At 38.6% G+C, this 19,898-nt stretch overlaps 1 protein-coding gene across 1 annotated transcript in view; it reads right to left on the bottom strand.

The window, feature by feature from the left end:
• The window catches only part of prmt3 (protein arginine methyltransferase 3), a 210,583-nt gene that overhangs the window by 81,047 nt on the left and 109,638 nt on the right, over positions 1 to 19,898 (bottom strand). The window contains 2 exon segments of the mRNA XM_061887618.1: positions 2,545 to 2,732; positions 16,424 to 16,502. Coding sequence (XP_061743602.1) covers positions 2,545 to 2,732; positions 16,424 to 16,502 — 267 coding nt within the window.

Raw genomic sequence — 19,898 nt, 5'->3', positions numbered from 1 at the left:
AGAGACTCTAGCGTCAACACACCCGTGGACAGGTACTGTCAGGTACTATTTAACTCACTAAAACACTAGCAACACAATAGGCAGATAAGGGATTTCCCAGAATTATCCTAGTAAATGTGTCTAAAAACATCTGAATCGCTCTCACTGCAATCGCCTTTTTTTTTCTAGTCCTTCACTCTAAATTTCCTCATCCACGAATCTTTCATCCTCGCTCAAATTAATGGGGAAATTGTCGCTTTCTCGGTCCGAATAGCTCTAGCTGCTACTGGCTATGATTGTAAACAATGTGAGGATGTGAGGAGCCCTACAACTCGTGACATCACGCGCACAGCGTCTGCTACTTCCGGTACAGGCAAGGCTTTTTTATTAGCGACCAAAAGTTGCGAACTTTATCGTCGATGTTCTCTACTAAATCCTTTCAGCAAAAATATGAAAATATCGCGAAATGATGAAGTATGACACCTAGAATGGACCTGCTATCCCCGTTTAAATAAGAACATCTCATTTCAGTAGGCCTTTAAGCCAACATTGACTCAGAACATGAAACATATTGCACACAACTGGACATGTGCAGCTTGCATTAGTTTAACTATTTGCAATTTGCTGTCTTTGTCTTAAGAAAAAAAAAGCTCAGTTTTGCAGGAATGTTTATTCCATGAGAGGGTTCTCAATTTTACGGCGTTGCAGTCAGCCTTAATAGAATGTTATTGGATCGTATCAATGAGAGCCAATGGATGAGAGTCTGTGTAATTTGGAGAGAAGGGCTGTCTATTTGTCACTGGAGGGGAGAAATTATCGATTAGAAGTTTCAAATTCCATTATGTCAACTTCTGCCCTCATTCATCACATCCACACATGGGTGGAAGACATGCTACTTAGCATTGTTAGCGAACAGGCCAACGAGAGATAAAAAGGCACAATGGGATTAGGAATTAGAAGAGAGCAAACTGCAACACTAAAAGACATTTGAGAAGGTAACTAGATTTAGATGTGGAACTTGTGTTTGACTTTCTTTTAATGTCAGTGCTCTCCCATCAGCTTGGTGAAAAGTGCTGCGTTCACAGCAGGCTCAGTAATGAAGCTTCTTGAAAAGGAAGTTAAATGCACAGTAGATGAAGTGGAATGTTTTAATTTGGGATGGGTAACTTTCACATTTGAATCGCTATGGTACCAATCCCTGATACCAAATGTTTTCTGCTTATTCCTTCAGTAATAAAAGTTTGATTTGCTTAATAAGAAAATATTATTTATTATTTAACTCCAAGCTGATAACTGTGCTGTCAAGTTTTTGCAGTCTTCTTACACTTATGAGTCTCATTTGCAAGAATACTATTGGTATTAAAAGGGAACATTATCAGCAGACCTATGTAAGCGTCAATATATACCTTGATGGTGCAGAAAAAAGACCATATGTCTTTTTAACCGATTTCCGAACTCTAAAAGGGTGAATTTGGCGATTTAAACACCTTTCAATTGTTCGCCTGTCGGAGCAATGACCTTTCACCCGTGAGGTCACACACATTACACACACCAAGTCAAATCAGCTCTGGTATTTTCCGTTTTTTCGACTGTTTTCCGGTACCTTGGAGACATCATGCCTCGTGGGTGTGTTGTCGGAGGGTGTAACAACACTAACAGGGACGGATTCAAGTTGCAACAGTGGTCAAAAGATGCGAAAGTCCCTGGTTTGTTCCGCACACTTTACCGACGACAGCTATGCTACGACAGAGATGGCAAGAATGTGTGGATATCCTGCGACACTCAAAGCAGATGCATTTCCAACGATAAAGTCAACGAAATCACAAAGGTGGGTTTTGTTGATGTTATTGACTTATGTGGAGTGTGCTAATCAGACATATTTGGTCACAGCATGACTGCAAGCTAATCGATGCCAACATGCTATTTAGGCTAGCTGTATGTACATATTGCATCATTATGCCTCATTTGTAGCTATATTTGCATCCAGCCTTTCCCTCCACCCACATTTAATGCCAAACAAACACATACCAATCGTTGGTTAGAAGGCGATCGCCGAATTCATCCGTGCTTCCTCTCGTTCCGCTGTCTGTCGTGATATGGCTCAAAAACTTCTGTTTCTTCTTTAACGAGGATTTTTTTTACGTGCCTGGCTGCAGTCACATCGCGACACCTGTCCGTCAGTAATAACAGTCCCCGATAACCTGGACCAAATCAAACCGGTATTTGTTTTTTTTTAATTGTTTAATTTGCATGTCCTCACTTTGCTTAATTCTCATTTGGTTCATTTATATTTTGATTGTATTTTGTGTTGCAAATAAAAATAAAGACATTTAAAAATATCACCCAGACTCTACATCCAGTGGCCCCCAGGTAAATAGAGTTTGAGACCCCTGATCTAAAGTTTTTAGAAAAGTACACAACTACTACTTTAACAGGAATCCCAAATGTGCATTGGGTTCAACACATTGGCTAGAAAAAACGTTTGCATGCCTTTTTTTTGACTTACTATTGTATTAAATTATACCGAATAAGCCTACTGCAGTTTTTGAAGATTACAGTATTCACCTGTATGACTGTAGGCTCAGAGATGAGCGTGTCTGCATTCACCACTTCCACCACGGCCTCTGGCACCACAGCCTTCTTCATGCATGACATGTTGAATCCGTACACATTATCCCAGAATGCAATGCGTTCTCGGTGCTTCTGTTTGTCTCCAACTGCTGCCAGGCTGATGTTACAAAGGTCTGGGTAGACTGTGGAAAAATGTAGAGCAAAGAGACAGCAAAAACGCGGTATGAGAATTGATTTTGGATTTGGTCACAATCATTGGACATCCCTAGTTGGAGAAAGTTTGGATATTCTTGCACTAAGAGAAGAAATGTTTAATGTAACCTATATTTCAATCAATCAATCAATCAATCGTTTATTTATACAGCCCCAAATCACAAATGTCTCAAAGGACTGCAAAAATCATTACGACTACAACATCCTCGGAAGAACCCACAAAAGGGCAAGGAAAACTCACACCCAGTGGGCAGGGAGAATTCACATCCAGTGGGACGCCAGTGACAATGCTGACTATGAGAAACCTTGGAGAGGACCTCAGATGTGGGCAACCCCCCCTCTCTAGGGGACCGAAAGCAATGGATGTCGAGCGGGTCTAACATGATACTGTGAAAGTTCAATCCATAGTGGCTCCAACACAGCCGCGAGAGTTCAGTTCAAGCGGATCCAAGACAGCAGCGAGAGTCCCGTCCACAGGAAACCATCTCAAGCGGATCAGCAGCGTAGAGATGTCCCCAACCGATACAGGCGAGCGGTCCATCCTGGGTCCCGACGAGCGGTCCATCCTGGGTCTCGACTCTGGACAGCCAGTACTTCATCCATGGTCATCGGACCGGACCCCCTCCACAAGGGAGGGGGGGACATAGGAGAAAGAAAAGAAGCGGCAGATCAACTGGTCTAAAAAGGAGGTCTATTTAAAGGCTAGAGTATACAGATGAGTTTTAAGGTGAGACTTAAATGCTTCTACTGAGGTAGCATCTCGAACTGTTACCGGGAGGGCATTCCAGAGTACTGGAGCCCGAACGGAAAACGCTCTATAGCCCGCAGACTTTTTTTGGGCTCTAGGAATCACTAATAAGCCGGAGTCTTTTGAAGGCAGATTTCTTGCCGGGACATATGGTACAATACAATCGGCAAGATAGGATGGAGCTAGACCGTGTAGTATTTTATACGTAAGTAGTAAAACCTTAAAGTCACATCTTAAGTGCACAGGAAGCCAGTGCTGGTGAGCCAGTATAGGTATATATGTATGTATATATGTATATAAAGGTATATACAGTATAGGTATATATGTATGTATATATGTATATAAAGGTATATACAGTATAGGTATATATGTATGTATATATGTATATAAAGGTATATACAGTATAGGTATATATGTATGTATATATGTATATAAAGGTATATACAGTATAGGTATATATGTATGTATATATGTATATAAAAGTATATACAGTATAGGTATATATGTATGTAGATATGTATATAAAGGTGTATACAACATAGGTATATATGTATGTATATATGTATATAAAGGTATATACAGTATAGGTATATATGTATGTATATATGTATATAAAGGTATATACAGTATAAGTATATATGTATGTATATATGTATATAAAGGTATATACAGTATAGGTATATATGTATGTATATATGTATATAAAGGTATATACAGTATAGGTATATATGTATGTATATATGTATATAAAGGTATATACAGTACAGGCGTAATATGATCAAACTTTCTTGTTCTTGTCAAAAGTCTAGCAGCCGCATTTTGTACCAACTGTAATCTTTTAATGCTAGACATGGGGAGACCCGAAAATAATACGTTACAGTAATCGAGACGAGACGTAACAAACGCATGGATAATGATCTCGGCGTCTTTAGTGGACAAAATGGAGCGAATTTTAGCGATATTACGGAGATGAAAGAAGGCGGTTTTAGTAACGCTTTTAATGTGTGACTCAAAGGAGAGAGTTGGGTCGAAGATAATACCCAGATTTTTTACCGAGTCACCTTGTTTTATTATTTGGTTGTCAAATGTTAAGGTTGTATTATTAAATAATATTTGGCGGTATCTGAAGCATTCAACATATTTCATGAGAGAAAGTCGTGTGGGCGTGGTGTTTTCCATCAATTTCCTGAAGTAATAGTAATGACTGAATCCATCACCTAATCAAAACATGCCATGTAGGTCTTTGTCCTACTTACAGACTTCATACTGTAAACAACTGATCTTGGTTAGAGAAGGCCCTAGGTCTTTAAGACACTGATGACTTTTATGTGTTTTCACATTTGGATAAACATATTGGAATGGTGACTCTGTTGGCTGATTAGGTTGGGGTTTGGGTACTGGCACCCCGACAGTGAGCCACCATTAGCCAAGACAGAAGCCTAGGGCCAAAAACTCTTACAGAAAAATAACAGCGTTTTTAAAGTTAAATTATAAAAATAACATGTAGTGGAAGAACATGAATGAAAACAGCCTTGCTAAAGGGGATATGTAAATTTGAGCTAACATCAATCAGAATTATTCTCAGTTATGACAATGCGTTACATCCGGGGTCGGCAACCCAAAATGTTGAAATAGACTTATTGGACCAAAAATACAAAACAAAAATCTGTCTGGAGCCGCAAAAAATAAAAGGCCTTATATAAGGGTTATAATGAAGACAACACATGATGTAAGTGTCTATTAGCCTACTAACGCAAATCTTTGTTGACAGAAATGTTGTATTTTGACTTTTATTCTACACATTTTTGCAACATTGAAAATCATTAGTAAAATGGAGGCTTCTCACAGGATGAGATAATCTATGGATATTACTGGCTCAGAATTGCCAAAGGTATAAATGTGTATGTCCAAGTTTAAAGGGGAACATTATCACAATTTCAAAAGGGTTAAAAACAATAAAAAATCAGTTCCCAGTGGCTTTTTGTATTTTTTGAAGTTTTTTTTCCAAATTTTACCGGTCCCGGAATATCCCTAAATAAAGCTTTAAAGTGCCTTATTTTACCACAGCAAGATATAGCGACATTAGCTCGGATTCAGACTCGGATTTTAGCGGTTTAAGCGATTCAACAAATTACGCATGTATTGAAACAGATGGTCGGAGTATGGAGGCAGATAGCGAAAACGAAATTGAAGCTATTGAGTGAATAGCTATTGACGCTATTCGGCCATAGCATGGGGTGTACCTAATGAAGTGGCCCATAGCATGGCTGCCTTATTAGCATCGGCGGTAAAATGTGCGGACCAAACGATCAGGACTTTCGCATCTTGTGACACTGGAGCAATTTAAATCCGTCGATTGGTAAGTGTTTGTTTCGCATTAAATGTGGGTATCTAGTTTCAAATGTACATACAGCTAGTGTAAATAGCATGTTAGCATCGATTAGCATAGCATGTTAGCATCGATTAGCTGGCAGTCATGCCGTGACCAAATATGTCTGATTAGCACATAAGTCAACAACATCAACAAAACTCACCTTTGTGATTTCGTTGACTTAATGGTTGCAAATGCATCTGCAGGTTATCCATACATCTCTGTGCCATGTCTGTCTTAGCATCGCCGGTCAAATGTGAAGACACTCTGGTACATTCAATGGGGGTCTGGCGGCAGATTTCTTGCCAGTGGTGCAACTTGAATCCCTCCCTGTTAGTGTTGTTACACCCTCCGACAACACACCGACGAGGCATGATGTCTCCAAGGTTCCAAAAAAATAGTCGAAAAAACGGAAAATAACAGAGCTGAGACCCGGTGTTTGTAATGTGGAAATGAAAATGGCGGGTGTGTTACCTCGGTGACGTCACGTTCTGACGTAATCACTAAAGGACCGATAAACAGAAAGGCGTTTAATTTGCCAAAATTCACCCATTTAGAGTTCGGGAATCGGTTAAAAAAATACATGCTCTTTTTTCTGCAACATCAAGGTATATATTGACACTTACATAGGCTTGGTGATAATGTTCCCCTTTAAGGAAACGGCACGCTGTCTTCTACTAATGGAATTATTACAATATTTGCAAGCTGGGTAATGTTTGCTAAACAACATGTCACACAAACAACTATGAGAAATACAGCCGATATTGCATACAGATAATGTGTCATGAGACATGCAAATATAAATTACATTCACAGAGGATATTGGCAAAAGAAATTAGATGAGCTGAAATATAGCTACAAACGAGGCATAATGATGCAATATGTACATACAGCTACCCTAAATAGCATGTTAGCATCGATTAGCTTGCAGTCATGCCGTGACCAAATATGTCAGATTAGCACACTCCACATAAGTCAATAACATCAACAAAACTCACCTATGTAATTTCGTTGACTTTATCGTTGGAAATGCATCTGCTTTGAGTGTCGCAGGATATCCACACATTCTTGCCATCTCTGTCGTAGCATAGCTGTCGTCGGTAAAGTGTGCGGAACAAACCAGGGACTTTCGCATCTTTTGACCACTGTTGCAACTTAGCATCGATTAGCTTGCAGTCATGGATTAACCAAATATGCCTGATAAGCACTCCAGAAAATAAAAAAAATCAACAAAGCTCACCTTTGTGCATTCACGCACAGCATAAAATGTTTGGTGGACAAAATGAGACAAAGAAGGAGTGGAATAAAACACGACTTTCTGTGGCAGCATCGGTGAACTTTGTACATGTAAACAAACCACGATGAGTTCAAAGATCGATGAAATTAGGACAAAACGGTGCTTGCCAAATACTATCATCAGTGGAGCTTGTTTAATACAAACAGTGGGATTTCTAACGAAGGTTTGTGTCATGTTTGTTCTCCTATAGAAAATATATTAAAACAAAAATATACATCTATGAAAGAGGTCCAAGGAGCCACTAGGGCGGCGCTAAGAGCCGTGGGTTGCTGACCCCCGCATCAGATGCTTAAAAGGCTTGTGTAACATTAAAACCTGTGCAATAAAACCAAATCTCTGATATTGGAGTATTTTTCACATTTATATTAAAAAATGCTGGTATGATGCAATAGCCCTTCCAGCCTACTATTTGAGTGCTTTTATACAAAACATCAGAATTAAAATACAGTATGCTTTTGAAACTGGGCAAGATAAAATTAATAAATGTACAGTGGGGCAAAAAAGTATTTAGTCAGCCAGCGATTGTGCAAGTTCTCCCACTTCAAATGATGACAGAGGTCTGTCATTTTCATCATAGGTACACTTCAACTGGGAGAGACAGAATGTGAACAAAAATCCAGGAATTTTAAAGAATTTATTTGTAAATGATGGTGGAAAATAAGTATTTGGTCAACCATTCAAAGCTCTCACTGATGGAAGGAGGTTTTGGCTCAAAATCTCACGATACATGGCCCCATTCATTCTTTCCTTAACACGGATCAATCGTCCTGTCCCCTTAGCAGAAAAACAGCCCAAAGCATGATGTTTCCACCCCCATGCTTCACAGTAGGTATGGTGTTCTTGGGATGCAACTCAGTATTCTTCTTCCTCCAAACACGACGAGTTGAGTTCATACCAAAATGGATACATGGAAAACTATTAGTATCAAATTGGGTTGTCCGATACGAACATTTTAGTGCAGGTACGAAAATGAACTGTGCCCTTTTAACTATTATTCATTTTTATGTTTTTTGCACAATGTAAAATATGAGCATTTTAATATTGTGTTCTATGGTAAGCGATACTTTAATTAATTAATTAATTAGTTAATCCAAGCAATTAAAAAAAACTATTGGACACTTGATTAGGTACAATTATTAGTATCAAATAGGGTTGTCCTGATACCATTATTGTTGTACCAGTACAAAAATTAACCGTGCAAAATGTAATATATGAGTATTTTAATATTGTATACTGCGGTGAGCGATACTGCAATTAATTACAACTATTTATTCAAGCAATTACAAATACCTATTGGCCACTTGATTAGGTACAACTATTAGTATCAATTAGGGTTGTCCCGATACCAATATTTTAGTACTGGTACTAAAATGTATTGTGATACTTTTCAATACTTTTCTAAATAAAGGGGACCACAAAAAAGGGCATGATTGGCTTTATTTTTAACAAAAAATATTACGGTACATTAAAATGTGTTTATTATTGTAATTTAGTCCTTCAATAAAATAGTGAACATACTAGACAACTAGTATTTTAGTAGTAAGTAAACAAAGAAAGACTCCTAATTAGTATGCAATAACATATTGTGTCATTTGTACACATATTATTTTGTGTACATTATAAAGGACAAACTGTAAAAAAATATATTATTAATGTACTTTTCCCCGCCCTTATGTGGGCTCTACCGAGGATGTCGTCGTGGTTTGTGTTGTGGTTTGTGCAGCCCTTTGAGACACTAGTGATTTAGGGCTATATAAATCATTGATTGATTGATTGATGATACAGCAGAGGATTGGGAGAATGTCATGTGGTCAGATGAAACCAAAATAGAACTTTTTGGTATGAACTCAACTCGTCGTGTTTGGCGGAAGAAGAATACTGAGTTGCATCCCAAGAACACCATACCTACTGTGAAGCATGGGGGTGGAAACATCATGCTTTGGGGCTGTTTTTCTGCTAAGGGGACAGGACGATTGATCCGTGTTAAGGAAAGAATGAATGGGGCCATGTATCGTGAGATTTGGAGCCTAAATCTCCTTCCATCAGTGAGAGCTTTGAATGGTTGACCAAATACTTATTTTCCACAAATAAATTATTTAAAATTCCTACAATGTGAATTCCTGGATTTTTATTTCACATTCTGTCTCTCACAGTTGAAGTGTACCTATGATGAAAATGACAGACCTCTGTCATCATTTGAAGTGGGAGAACTTGCACAATCGCTGGCTGACTAAATACTTTTTTGCCCCACTGTAAAGACCTTTACACGAAGAAAATAAAAATAAAAAGATGACAGAAAATAAGGCAACAACCTTGGCTGCAGGCTTCAATCTACAAAAGACCAACCCCCTAATTTTCTATCATTTCAGAAATATAACTCTTTCCATGGGCATGTTCTATTTATTTTGCCAGATATACGGGCCGCCGCACAGTCTCACATAACCTTCAACGCATCGGTACATAAATTGTGAGAATGGATGGCGACAGCTCACTGATGGGCATCTCATGGCCTCTCATTATTAGCCAATGCCTGCTCGTGACCATGTGAGTGTCACCATACTTAATGATGGCGTTTGCACAACCGCCATACAAAGAAACATGACTTCATTTAAATCTTATTAATGGCGGCAGAGAGTATTGAGGCATGCCAGGCTGGGGGGGGTGTTGCTGATTCGGCAGAATTTGGACAGGCTTCACGGAGAAATGCACTGTAGAAGAAATGAAGACAAAAAGTTGAAGAGGCGAATGAGGGGTTACTACAGTGAGTGGAGTGTGGGGGTGGGGGTTAAGAGGAAAAGGGGGCACACGGGTGTCCCCAGATTCATGGCTTTGACATCTGCGTCCTTCTCGACTCACTGCCCTCAACCCGTTTGTCATGCCCCCCCCCCCTCTACACTTGCTCCCTCGATCCCCCTCATTGGTCGGCGGTGAAAGAGTAGATAGTTTTGGGGAGTGAGTGTGGGCCAAAACAGATCCCTTTTCCCAGGGCATGGTGAGATATATCTAAGGATGAAGGGGGAAATGGAATGAAGAAATGGGAAATTTGCTGGGACATATTCTAATGTAGGGCTTCACGGTGGCAGAGGGGTTAGTGCGTCTGCCTCACAATACGAAGGTCCTGCAGTCCTGGGTTCAAATTCAGGCTCGGGATCTTTCTGTGTGGAGTTTGCATGTTCTCCCCGTGAGTGCGTGGGTTCCCTCCGGGTACTCCGGCTTCCTCCCACCTCCAAAGACATGCACCTGGGGATAGGTTGATTGGCAACACTAAATTGTCCCTAGTGTGTTGTCTGTCTATCTGTGTTGGTCCTGCGATGAGGTGGCGACTTGTCCAGGGTGTACCCCGCCTTCCGTATGATTGTAGCTGAGATAGGCGGCAGCGCCCTCCGCAACCCCGAAAGGGAATAAGCAGTAGAAAATGGATGGATGGATATTCTAATGTAGTTTACAAATGGTTATAGCAGTAGAACTGTTGAGGGGGTCTTCAACTAAACTTGAAGACATACCGTGTTTTCCGGACCATAGGTCTATTTTTCCATCTTTGTTTTTTCATATATAAGGCACATTAAAGGAGTCATATTATTTATTTATTTTTCTAAATGGAAAACATTTCCCTGTGGTTTATATAACATGTCATGGTGGTTCTTTGGTCAAAATGTTGCAAAGATTATGTTTTACAGATCATCTTAAAGCCGCTTTCTGACAGTCGCTTCAGGATGGGCAGTTTTGTGGCCGGTCTTATTTATGTGGCTCACCTTTGGCAGCGTCTTCTCTCCGATGGAGATAACTGTTTTAATGACATTCAGACTTTACTGAAATCAATAACGGAACAGCATCATATACATGTGTGTGTATATATATATATATATATTTATGTATGTATGTATACACATATGTATATATACATACAAATATGTATATATACACACACACACACATACATACATATATATATACATACACACACATACATATATACACATATGTATAGATATATATGTGTGTATATATATACATATATGTGAATGTATTTATATATACACATACATACATACATATACAGTATTAACATACATATATACATACATACACGTATATACATATATACACGTGTATATATATATATGTGTGTGTGTATATATATGTATGTATGTATATATATATATATATATAAACATACATACATATATATATATATATATATATACATACATATATATAAACATATGTATATATATATATATATACACACATATGTATATATACATACAAATATGTATACATACACACACATACATATATACACATATGTATATATATATAAACACATATATATATAAATACATATATATAAACATATGTATGTATATATACACACACATATGTATATATACATACAAATATGTATACATACACACACATACATATGTATATATATGTGTGTGTGTGTATATATATACATATATGTGAATATATTTATATATACACATACATACATACATACATACATATACAGTATATACATACATACATAGATACATACATGTATACATACATGTATACGCACGTGTGTATATATATATATATATATATATATATACATATATATATATATATATATATATACATATATATATATATATATATTTATATTCCTCGAGCGCTAATTGACTAGAAGAGCGCACTCATTTTTAGACAATATGATTTGCCTGAGTGGTTAGGAGACCCTGAGAGTAACAAACGGTAGAAAATGGATTACAATGGACAGATTTTGAAAATTAATTAAAAAAAAAACAATTATTTGTATTAAAATGTTTTTTTGTTTTTTTTTAAACTTGGTACTTCCTGTGGGCCAGATTTTGGACACTGGCCAACTCCATTTGGGGACCCCTGATCTAGACCATAAGGAAACATTTTAAATGTAGATTAAAATGAACAAATCTCTCCTTTAATCTCATCCATCACTAAACAAATATGATTTAAAAAATTACTGTTAGGTTATCAACAGCAGTGGTCCCCAACCTTTTTTTTATCCGCGGACCGGTCAACGCTTAAGAATTTGTCCCGCGGCCCGGGGGGGCGGTTGGGGTGTCCTTTTTTTATTTTTTATTTTTTTTCTTCTTTGTCATGAAAAAGGGACGTTTTTGGCATGAAAAAGGGAGGTTTTTGTGGTTGGTGCACTAATTGTCAGTGTATATTGTGTTTTTTATGTTGATTTAATTAAAAAAAAAACTTTTTTTTTTTTTTTTTTAATAAAAAATTCTTCTGCGGCCCGGTACCAATCAGGCCACGGCCCGGTGGTTGGGGACCACTGATCTACAGTGACAGAGGTATAATTTCCATTCTACAGCCATAATAAATAACGTAACTGGATATATAGCTTATGAAGTTAATGCTTATTCGATTGCTACACCAGCTTATGTCGAGTCATTCTATGAAGGTTTTGAAGCATGACTGGGATTTCTTTCTCTAATTAATCATGAACGTGTGAGGGGTCAGAAGTGAGGGATATTGGACAGGAGGGTCTGGCTCACAATCTCAGAGATTGCGGTCAGGTCCAGTGAAGTTGTTCCGCACCAAACACAGCCAGCCCTGTCCTTCCTACCCCCAGCGATGATGGCGGTAAACAGAGTGTCAGGGTTAAAGGTTCTTGACGAGCCATATGGCATCCTGTGACCTGCCATCTACTTCACTACTTAGTACACAATTCATCATATAAACTGTCATACTGGCTTTCTGCATGTGCATGCAGCTTGTACACGTGTACCGTGTGTTGGTGTGTCATCTCACGTCTTAAGACAGGGGTGTACAAAGTGCGGCCCGGGGGCCACTTGCGGCCCGCAGCTAATCGTTTACCCGGCCCGCCTCGCATTCTGCAAAAATTGCAAAATTGATAGTATTGCAAAAATAAAATAAAAAACATTTTAAAAAAGTGGAATGAGGTGAAATCTAATGAGAAAACGTGGCAATGTTGACACAAAGCTGCCATGCAGGCAGTTTTTTTTCCCTTTTGTCTTTATTTTCTTTTTTTTCCATTGCTCAAAAAAAAAAATAATAATAAAAGGATAAAAAAAAAATCTATGTTATAATGAATTATTACTTAAAAATTATCACTTTAAAATGTTTTATGTGGAAAAAATATTGCATATTTTGTGTGGTTGCCATATAAAAACATCAAAGTTTGACAAAAGAGCGTAAAACAAACAAAATAATATCTCAAACTTAAAATCGACAGATATATCGGAAGTTGATCTTGAAATTTAAGTGTTAAAAGTAAAAAAAACAAAAACTAATAAAAATGCATCACTTTATGAGTGGGGAACCTTTCGGATCTCAAATATATTTAGTAGGATTTTATTTAACTTTTCACTGTGATTACTCAAAAATATTAAATAATTAAAATCAATGGTGTCCTGCATTATTGATCTTTGAGGGCTTTAATTGCTAAATAAAGGAACTCTCTTGAAGGAATCAATAAAGTACTATCTATCTATCAAAAATAATGCATATTTCAGTTTTACTATAAAAAACAAAGTTCTCTTTGACAGAAAAGGCATAAAACCTTATTTGTTTTACTTTATATCAACCTCAATTTGATATAGAAATTTACTGTAAGCATTAAATAAAAAATAATAATAATTTGACTTGTTTTTAACATTTTATTGACTGAGACCCTCTATTATCCGCGGGATCCCTAAGGATAAAAAAAAAAAAATCCATATATTTTGTTATGGTTTGAAAATGAAAAATATCAAAATGGCCCCCGCATGCTTGAATTTTTCCGTGTGCGGCCCTCTGTGGAAAAAGTTTGGACACCCCTGTCTTAAGAAGTCAGCAAAAGCAGTGCAGTGGAACACTTCTCACATACATACTTGACATTAAAAAAAAGCCGGTTAGGCTTATCCGTAAATACGATTAAAAGGTAAATGTGCAATGAAATGGTTGTAAAAAAGAATCTTCAAGTGCAGTTCGGTAACAAATCTAAATTCATAATCAGGCAATCCAGTTTTTCTTTAAAGGGGAACATTATCAGCAGACCTATGTAAGTGTGAATATATACCTTGATGGTGCAGAAAGAGACCATCTATTTTTTTAACCGATTTCCGAACTCTAAAAGGGTGAATTTGGCGATTTAAACGCCTTTCAATTGTTCGCTGTCCGAGCAATGACCTTTCACCCGTGATGTCACAACAGGACGCAATCTGCCATTTTCTCAAACACATTACACACACCAAGTCAAATCAGCTCTGTTATTTTCCGTTTTTTCGACTGTTTTCCGTACCTTGGAGACATCATGCCTCGTCGGTGTGTTGTCGGAGGGTGTAACAACACCAACAGAGACGGATTCAAGTTGCACCACTGGTCAAAAGATGCCAAAGTCCCTCGTTTGTTCCGCACACTTTACCGACGACAGCTATGCTACGACAGAGATGGCACAGAGATGTGTGGATATCCTGCGACACTCAAAGCAGATGCATTTCCAACGATAAAGTCAACGAAATTACAAAGGTGGGTTTTGTTGATGTTATTGACTTATGTGCTAATCAGACATATTTGGTCACGGCATGACTGCAAGCTAATTGATGCCAACATGCTATTTAGGCTAGCTGTATGTACATTTGTAGCTATATTTGCATCCAGCCTTTCCCTCCACCCACATTTAATGCCAAACAAACACATACCAATCGTCGGTTAGAAGGCGATCGCCGAATTCGTCCGCGCTTCCTCTCGTGCCGCTGCCTGTCGTGATATGGCTCAATAGCTTTAGTTTTTTCTTCAATTTCGTTTTCGCTATCTGCCTCCACACTCAAACCATCTATTTCAATACATGGGTAATCTGTTGAATCGCATACGGCGCTTAAATCCGAGTCTGAATCCGAGCTACTATGCTATACCTTTCTGTGCTTTCCGCCATATTTGCTTCTGGTAGCTTCAGGCAGTGTCGTCACAGGACAATAGACGGGTGGATATAACGACCGTTAAAATCAGGCACTTTGAGGCCGTTGTTCGGGATATTGCGTGATGGGTCCCGGGAGGGAATGGGCGGTAGAAAATGGATGGGATGGATATATATATATATATATATCTATATATATATGTATATATATATATATAGATATATATATATATAGATATATATATCTATATATATAGATATATATAGATATATATATCTACATATACCTATATATATGCCCTGCGATGAGGTGGCGACTTGTCCAGGGTGTACACCGCCTTCCGCCCGATTGTAGCTGAAATAGGCGCCAGCGCCCCCCGTGACCCCAAAAGGGAATAAGCGGTAGAAAATGGATGGATGGATGGGTAAAATTTGGAGAAAAACTTCGAAAAATAAAAAAAGCCACTGGGAACTGATTTTTATTGGTTTTAACCCTTCAGAAATTGTGATAATGTTCCCCTTTAGCTCGGTTGGTAGAGTGGCCGTGCCAGCAACTTGAGGGTTGCAGGTTCGATTCCCGCTTCCGCCATCCTAGTCACTGCCGTTGTGTCCTTGGGCAAGACACTTTACCCACCTGCTCCCAGTGCCACCCACACTGGTTTAAATGTAACTTAGATATTGGGTTTCACTATGTAAAGCGCTTTTGAGTCACTAGAGAAAAAGCGCTATATAAATATAATTCACTTCACACTTCACATAAATACTTAACATTAAAAAAAGGGCGGTTAAGCTTATCCGTAAATACGTTTAAAAGGTAACTCTGCAATGAAATGGTTGTAAAAAAGAATCTTCAAGTACAGTTCGGTAACAAATCTAAATTCATAATCAGGCAATCCAGTTTTTCTTTAACAATTGCTCTAGCTCAACGCCCAAAGTACTATTAGATGCAAGCACAGAACTGAGGATTTTCTGTGAACACACGTTTCACATGTTATTAGATGTGCTGATGGCTGCTATAGGAGGGATTCCCAGAGGATTAGAATGGTCCCCTTCAGCGGTTTTTTTGCAACTCCATTTAGCCTCACCCTGATTAGCGGGCTGGCTCATGATTGTGTACAAGTCATGCACGAGTACATTTGTATACTGGCTTTTGGGTGCCTTTTGCTTTCTAAAATCCAGAATAAATAGTCGCACTTACACCATATCAAGCTAAATTCTGTGGACTTTTGGAAACGGGCATGTAAGTGTTCCATTGCAACTAAAATAAATATTCAAACAAATACAAGGTAAAATTTAAGAACTGACATCAAATTCCTATTATATCAATTCAGGAGAGTGTATATGACCTACCTGAGCCACCGTCTGCCAAATAGAGGTCTCTGGCCACCAAGACAGAGTCCAACATGGACTCAAATAGCAAAAAGTAACCCTGGAAAAAGAGAACATTTGCATTTTAGGTTAACATTAGACAAAGACTTAAAGGGGAACATTATCACAATTTCAAAAGGGTTAAAAACAATACAAATCAGTTCCCAGTGGCTTGTTGTATTTTTTGAAGTTTTTTTCAAAATTTTAGCGGTCCCGGAATATCTCTAAATAAAGTTTTAAAGTGCCTTATTTTCATTATCTTCAAAACCACTATCCATTTCCCTGTGACGTCATACAGTGCTGCCAATACAAACAACATGGCGGCTACCACAGTAAGATATAGCGACATTAGCTCGGATTCAGACTCTGATTTCAGCGGCTCAAGCGATTCAACAGATTACGCATGTATTGAAACAGATGGTCGGAGTATGGAGGCAGATAGCGAAAACAAAATTGAAGAGGAAATTGAAGCTATTGAGCGAATAGCTATTGACGCTATTCGGCCATAGCATGGGTGTACCTAATGAAGTGGCCCGTAGCATGGCTGCCTTATTAGCATCGCCGGTAAAATGTGCGGACCAAACGATCAGGACTTTCGCATCTTGTGACACTGGAGCAACTTAAATCCGTCGATTGGTAAGTGTTTGCTTCGCATTAAATGTGGGTATCTAGTTTCAAATGTAAATACAGCTAGCGTAAATAGCATGTTAGCATTGATTAGTGTAGCATGTTCGCATCGATTAGCTGGCAGGCATGCCGTGACCAAATATGTCTGATTAGCACATAAGTCAACAACATCAACAAAACTCACCTTTGTGATTTTGTTGACTTAATGGTTGCAAATGCATCTGCAGGTTATCCATACATCTCTGTGCCATGTCTGTCTTAGCATCGCCGGTCAAATGTGAAGACACTCTGGTACATTCAATGGGGGTCTGGCGGCAGATTTCTTGCCAGTGGTGCAACTTGAATCCCTCCCTGTTAGTGTTGTTACACCCTCCGACAACACACCGACCAGGCATGATGTCTCCAAGGTTCCAGAAAATAGTCGAAAAAACAGAAAATAACAGAGCTGAGACCCGGCGTTTTTAATGTGGAAATCAAAATGGCGGGTGTGTTACCTCGGTGACGTCACGTTCTGATGTCATCGCTAAAAGACCGATAAACAGAAAGGCGTTTAATTTGCCAAAATTCACCCATTTAGAGTTCGGAAATTGGTTAAAAAAATACATGGTCTTTTTTCTGCAACATCAAGGTATATATTGACGCTTGCATAGGTTTGGTGATAATGTTCCCCTTTAAATGAATAATCATTAAGCCCAAGCCCCGTTTCGGCCACACTGAATCATCGTCTAAATCAGGGGTAGGGAACCTTTTTGGCTGAGAGAGCCATGAAAGCCAAATATTTAAAAATGTATTTCCGTAAGAGCCATATAATATTTTTATAACACTGAACACAACTAAACGCATGCATTTTTAAGTAAGACCAACATTTCTAGAGTATAATAGGTCTCTTATTCTTTGTAATAACATTGTTATTCTGAAGCTAACTGTGGTGGGGGCGTGGCCTGCGGGCCTGCAGCAAACTTGGGTGTCCCAGGACCGGCCTCGAAATCAGTGACAGGTGCGTAGACGACCCACCTGGGCCTTGTTATCTAATCAGTTGTCGCTCTGTTATAAGCAGCAGCCAGGAGGAGAGACGGGGTGGAGGCTGTAGCCAGAGCGCGAGCGAGAGAGAAAAATACAATTGCTACCTCGGTGACGTCACGTTCTGATGTCATCGCTAAAAGACCGATAAACAGAAAGGCGTTTAATTTGCCAAAATTCACCCATTTAGAGTTCGGAAATCGGTTAAAAAAAATACATGGTCTTTTTTCTGCAACATCAAGGTATATATTGACGCTTGCATAGGTTTGGTGATAATGTTCCCCTTTAAGCCTTTTGGTACAATTTGATAACAATGAATTTCAGAGCATGTAATAAATGTACTACCAGATATGGCAACTTAATGGCTCCATAATTCAATTAGCTATAATTGCAGTAGTGAATTTTTTAATTCACCATGACCAAGGAAGGCGTAACATCTCCACACGGGCTGCCACAAGGCATCCAGATTTGACCCTGAGACGACCTCTAGTTCTGCTCCAGTGCATAACACATTAACCGTGGTATTATTTCATTATTGCTGAAAACGCGTTTTTGGTCTACATCATGTTGGCTTCTGCTGACAAATGGCTTTTTTTTCTTCCTGCCATGCTTTAAACTAGCAGATCAGACCATTGGACTTGTCATGCAATTCAATAAGAGTGGTGTGAGTTCAATATTTGAGTGTCTGCGGACAAATTGAGAGGATGATGTGCGAGACGAAGAACATTCTGTCTTGATCTGTATTGGCTCCAAACAGCACAAAGAAAACAATTAATTCACACTTTGGTCAAATTATTGTTTCTACTATATCATCCTGAGAGGCAGCGCCCTCTGCAGGGCACACTTGTTTTTTTGTTTCTTTGGCCAGAGTTACACATTTCGAAAAAAAAAAAACTCCAGCACCCCCCCACAACCCTGAAAGGGACAAGCGGTAGAAAATCGATGGGATGAAGGAAAAAAAAAGGCCTGTTATGCAAAAGAATAATGTCCACTATAAAAGGACCCAGGCTCTTAGGATTTAGGAGAATAGAATGTCATTAGGAGTGTAACGGTACACAAAAATTTCGGTTCGGTACGTACCTCGGTTTAGAGGTCACGGTTCGGTTCATTTTCGGTACAGTAAGAAAACAACAAAATATAAATTTTTTGGTTATTTATTTACAAAATTTGTAAACAATGGCTTTATCCTTTTAACATAGGCAACACTATAATAATTCTGCCCACGTTAATCCACATTAAACTGCCTCAATTTGTTGCTTAGGTTAAATAAAATGACAAAACTTTTATTCTACATATAAAAAGCGCAACATTAAACAGTTTCAAGTCAACTCATCATGCTTCATTTATCACAGCATTTGGGAAGCCTGTAGTTGATTTTTATTATGTAAATGTGATATTTTTGTCAACATGTGATAGCAGGGACCCTGCCATTCAAAACTTGGCTGCTACATTACTAATGATTATTGTAACTATAGCTGAAAAAATAGTACAATAGCAATAAGAGAGAGTATTTATCCCTAAACACCATGGAGTTCAATTGAAATAACAGACAGACACGGCTTTGCTGCCCCCAACACACACACACCAAAATGAGCTAACGTTACGCTAAAAGCTAATTAGCCTTCACCTCAAGCCAGGACTGCGAGCGAGATGAGCTGCAGTTTAAGTTTCTAGAACGTCAACGGGCTCATAGTGATGTTACTTGTCGTGTTTATTATAATTTGGGGAGAGTACGCTGCCTTATGCTCACTTGCTCGACGCTGAAGCATTGACTCCATGCGCTCTGAATACGCGCTGCTGATTGGCTGTT

This window comes from Nerophis ophidion, linkage group LG25, assembly GCF_033978795.1.
Source record: "Nerophis ophidion isolate RoL-2023_Sa linkage group LG25, RoL_Noph_v1.0, whole genome shotgun sequence".
NCBI classification, from domain to species: Eukaryota; Metazoa; Chordata; class Actinopteri; order Syngnathiformes; family Syngnathidae; genus Nerophis; species Nerophis ophidion.
The sequence above is the reverse complement of the archived record's forward strand: the minus strand, read 5'-3'. Positions and strand labels throughout refer to the sequence as shown.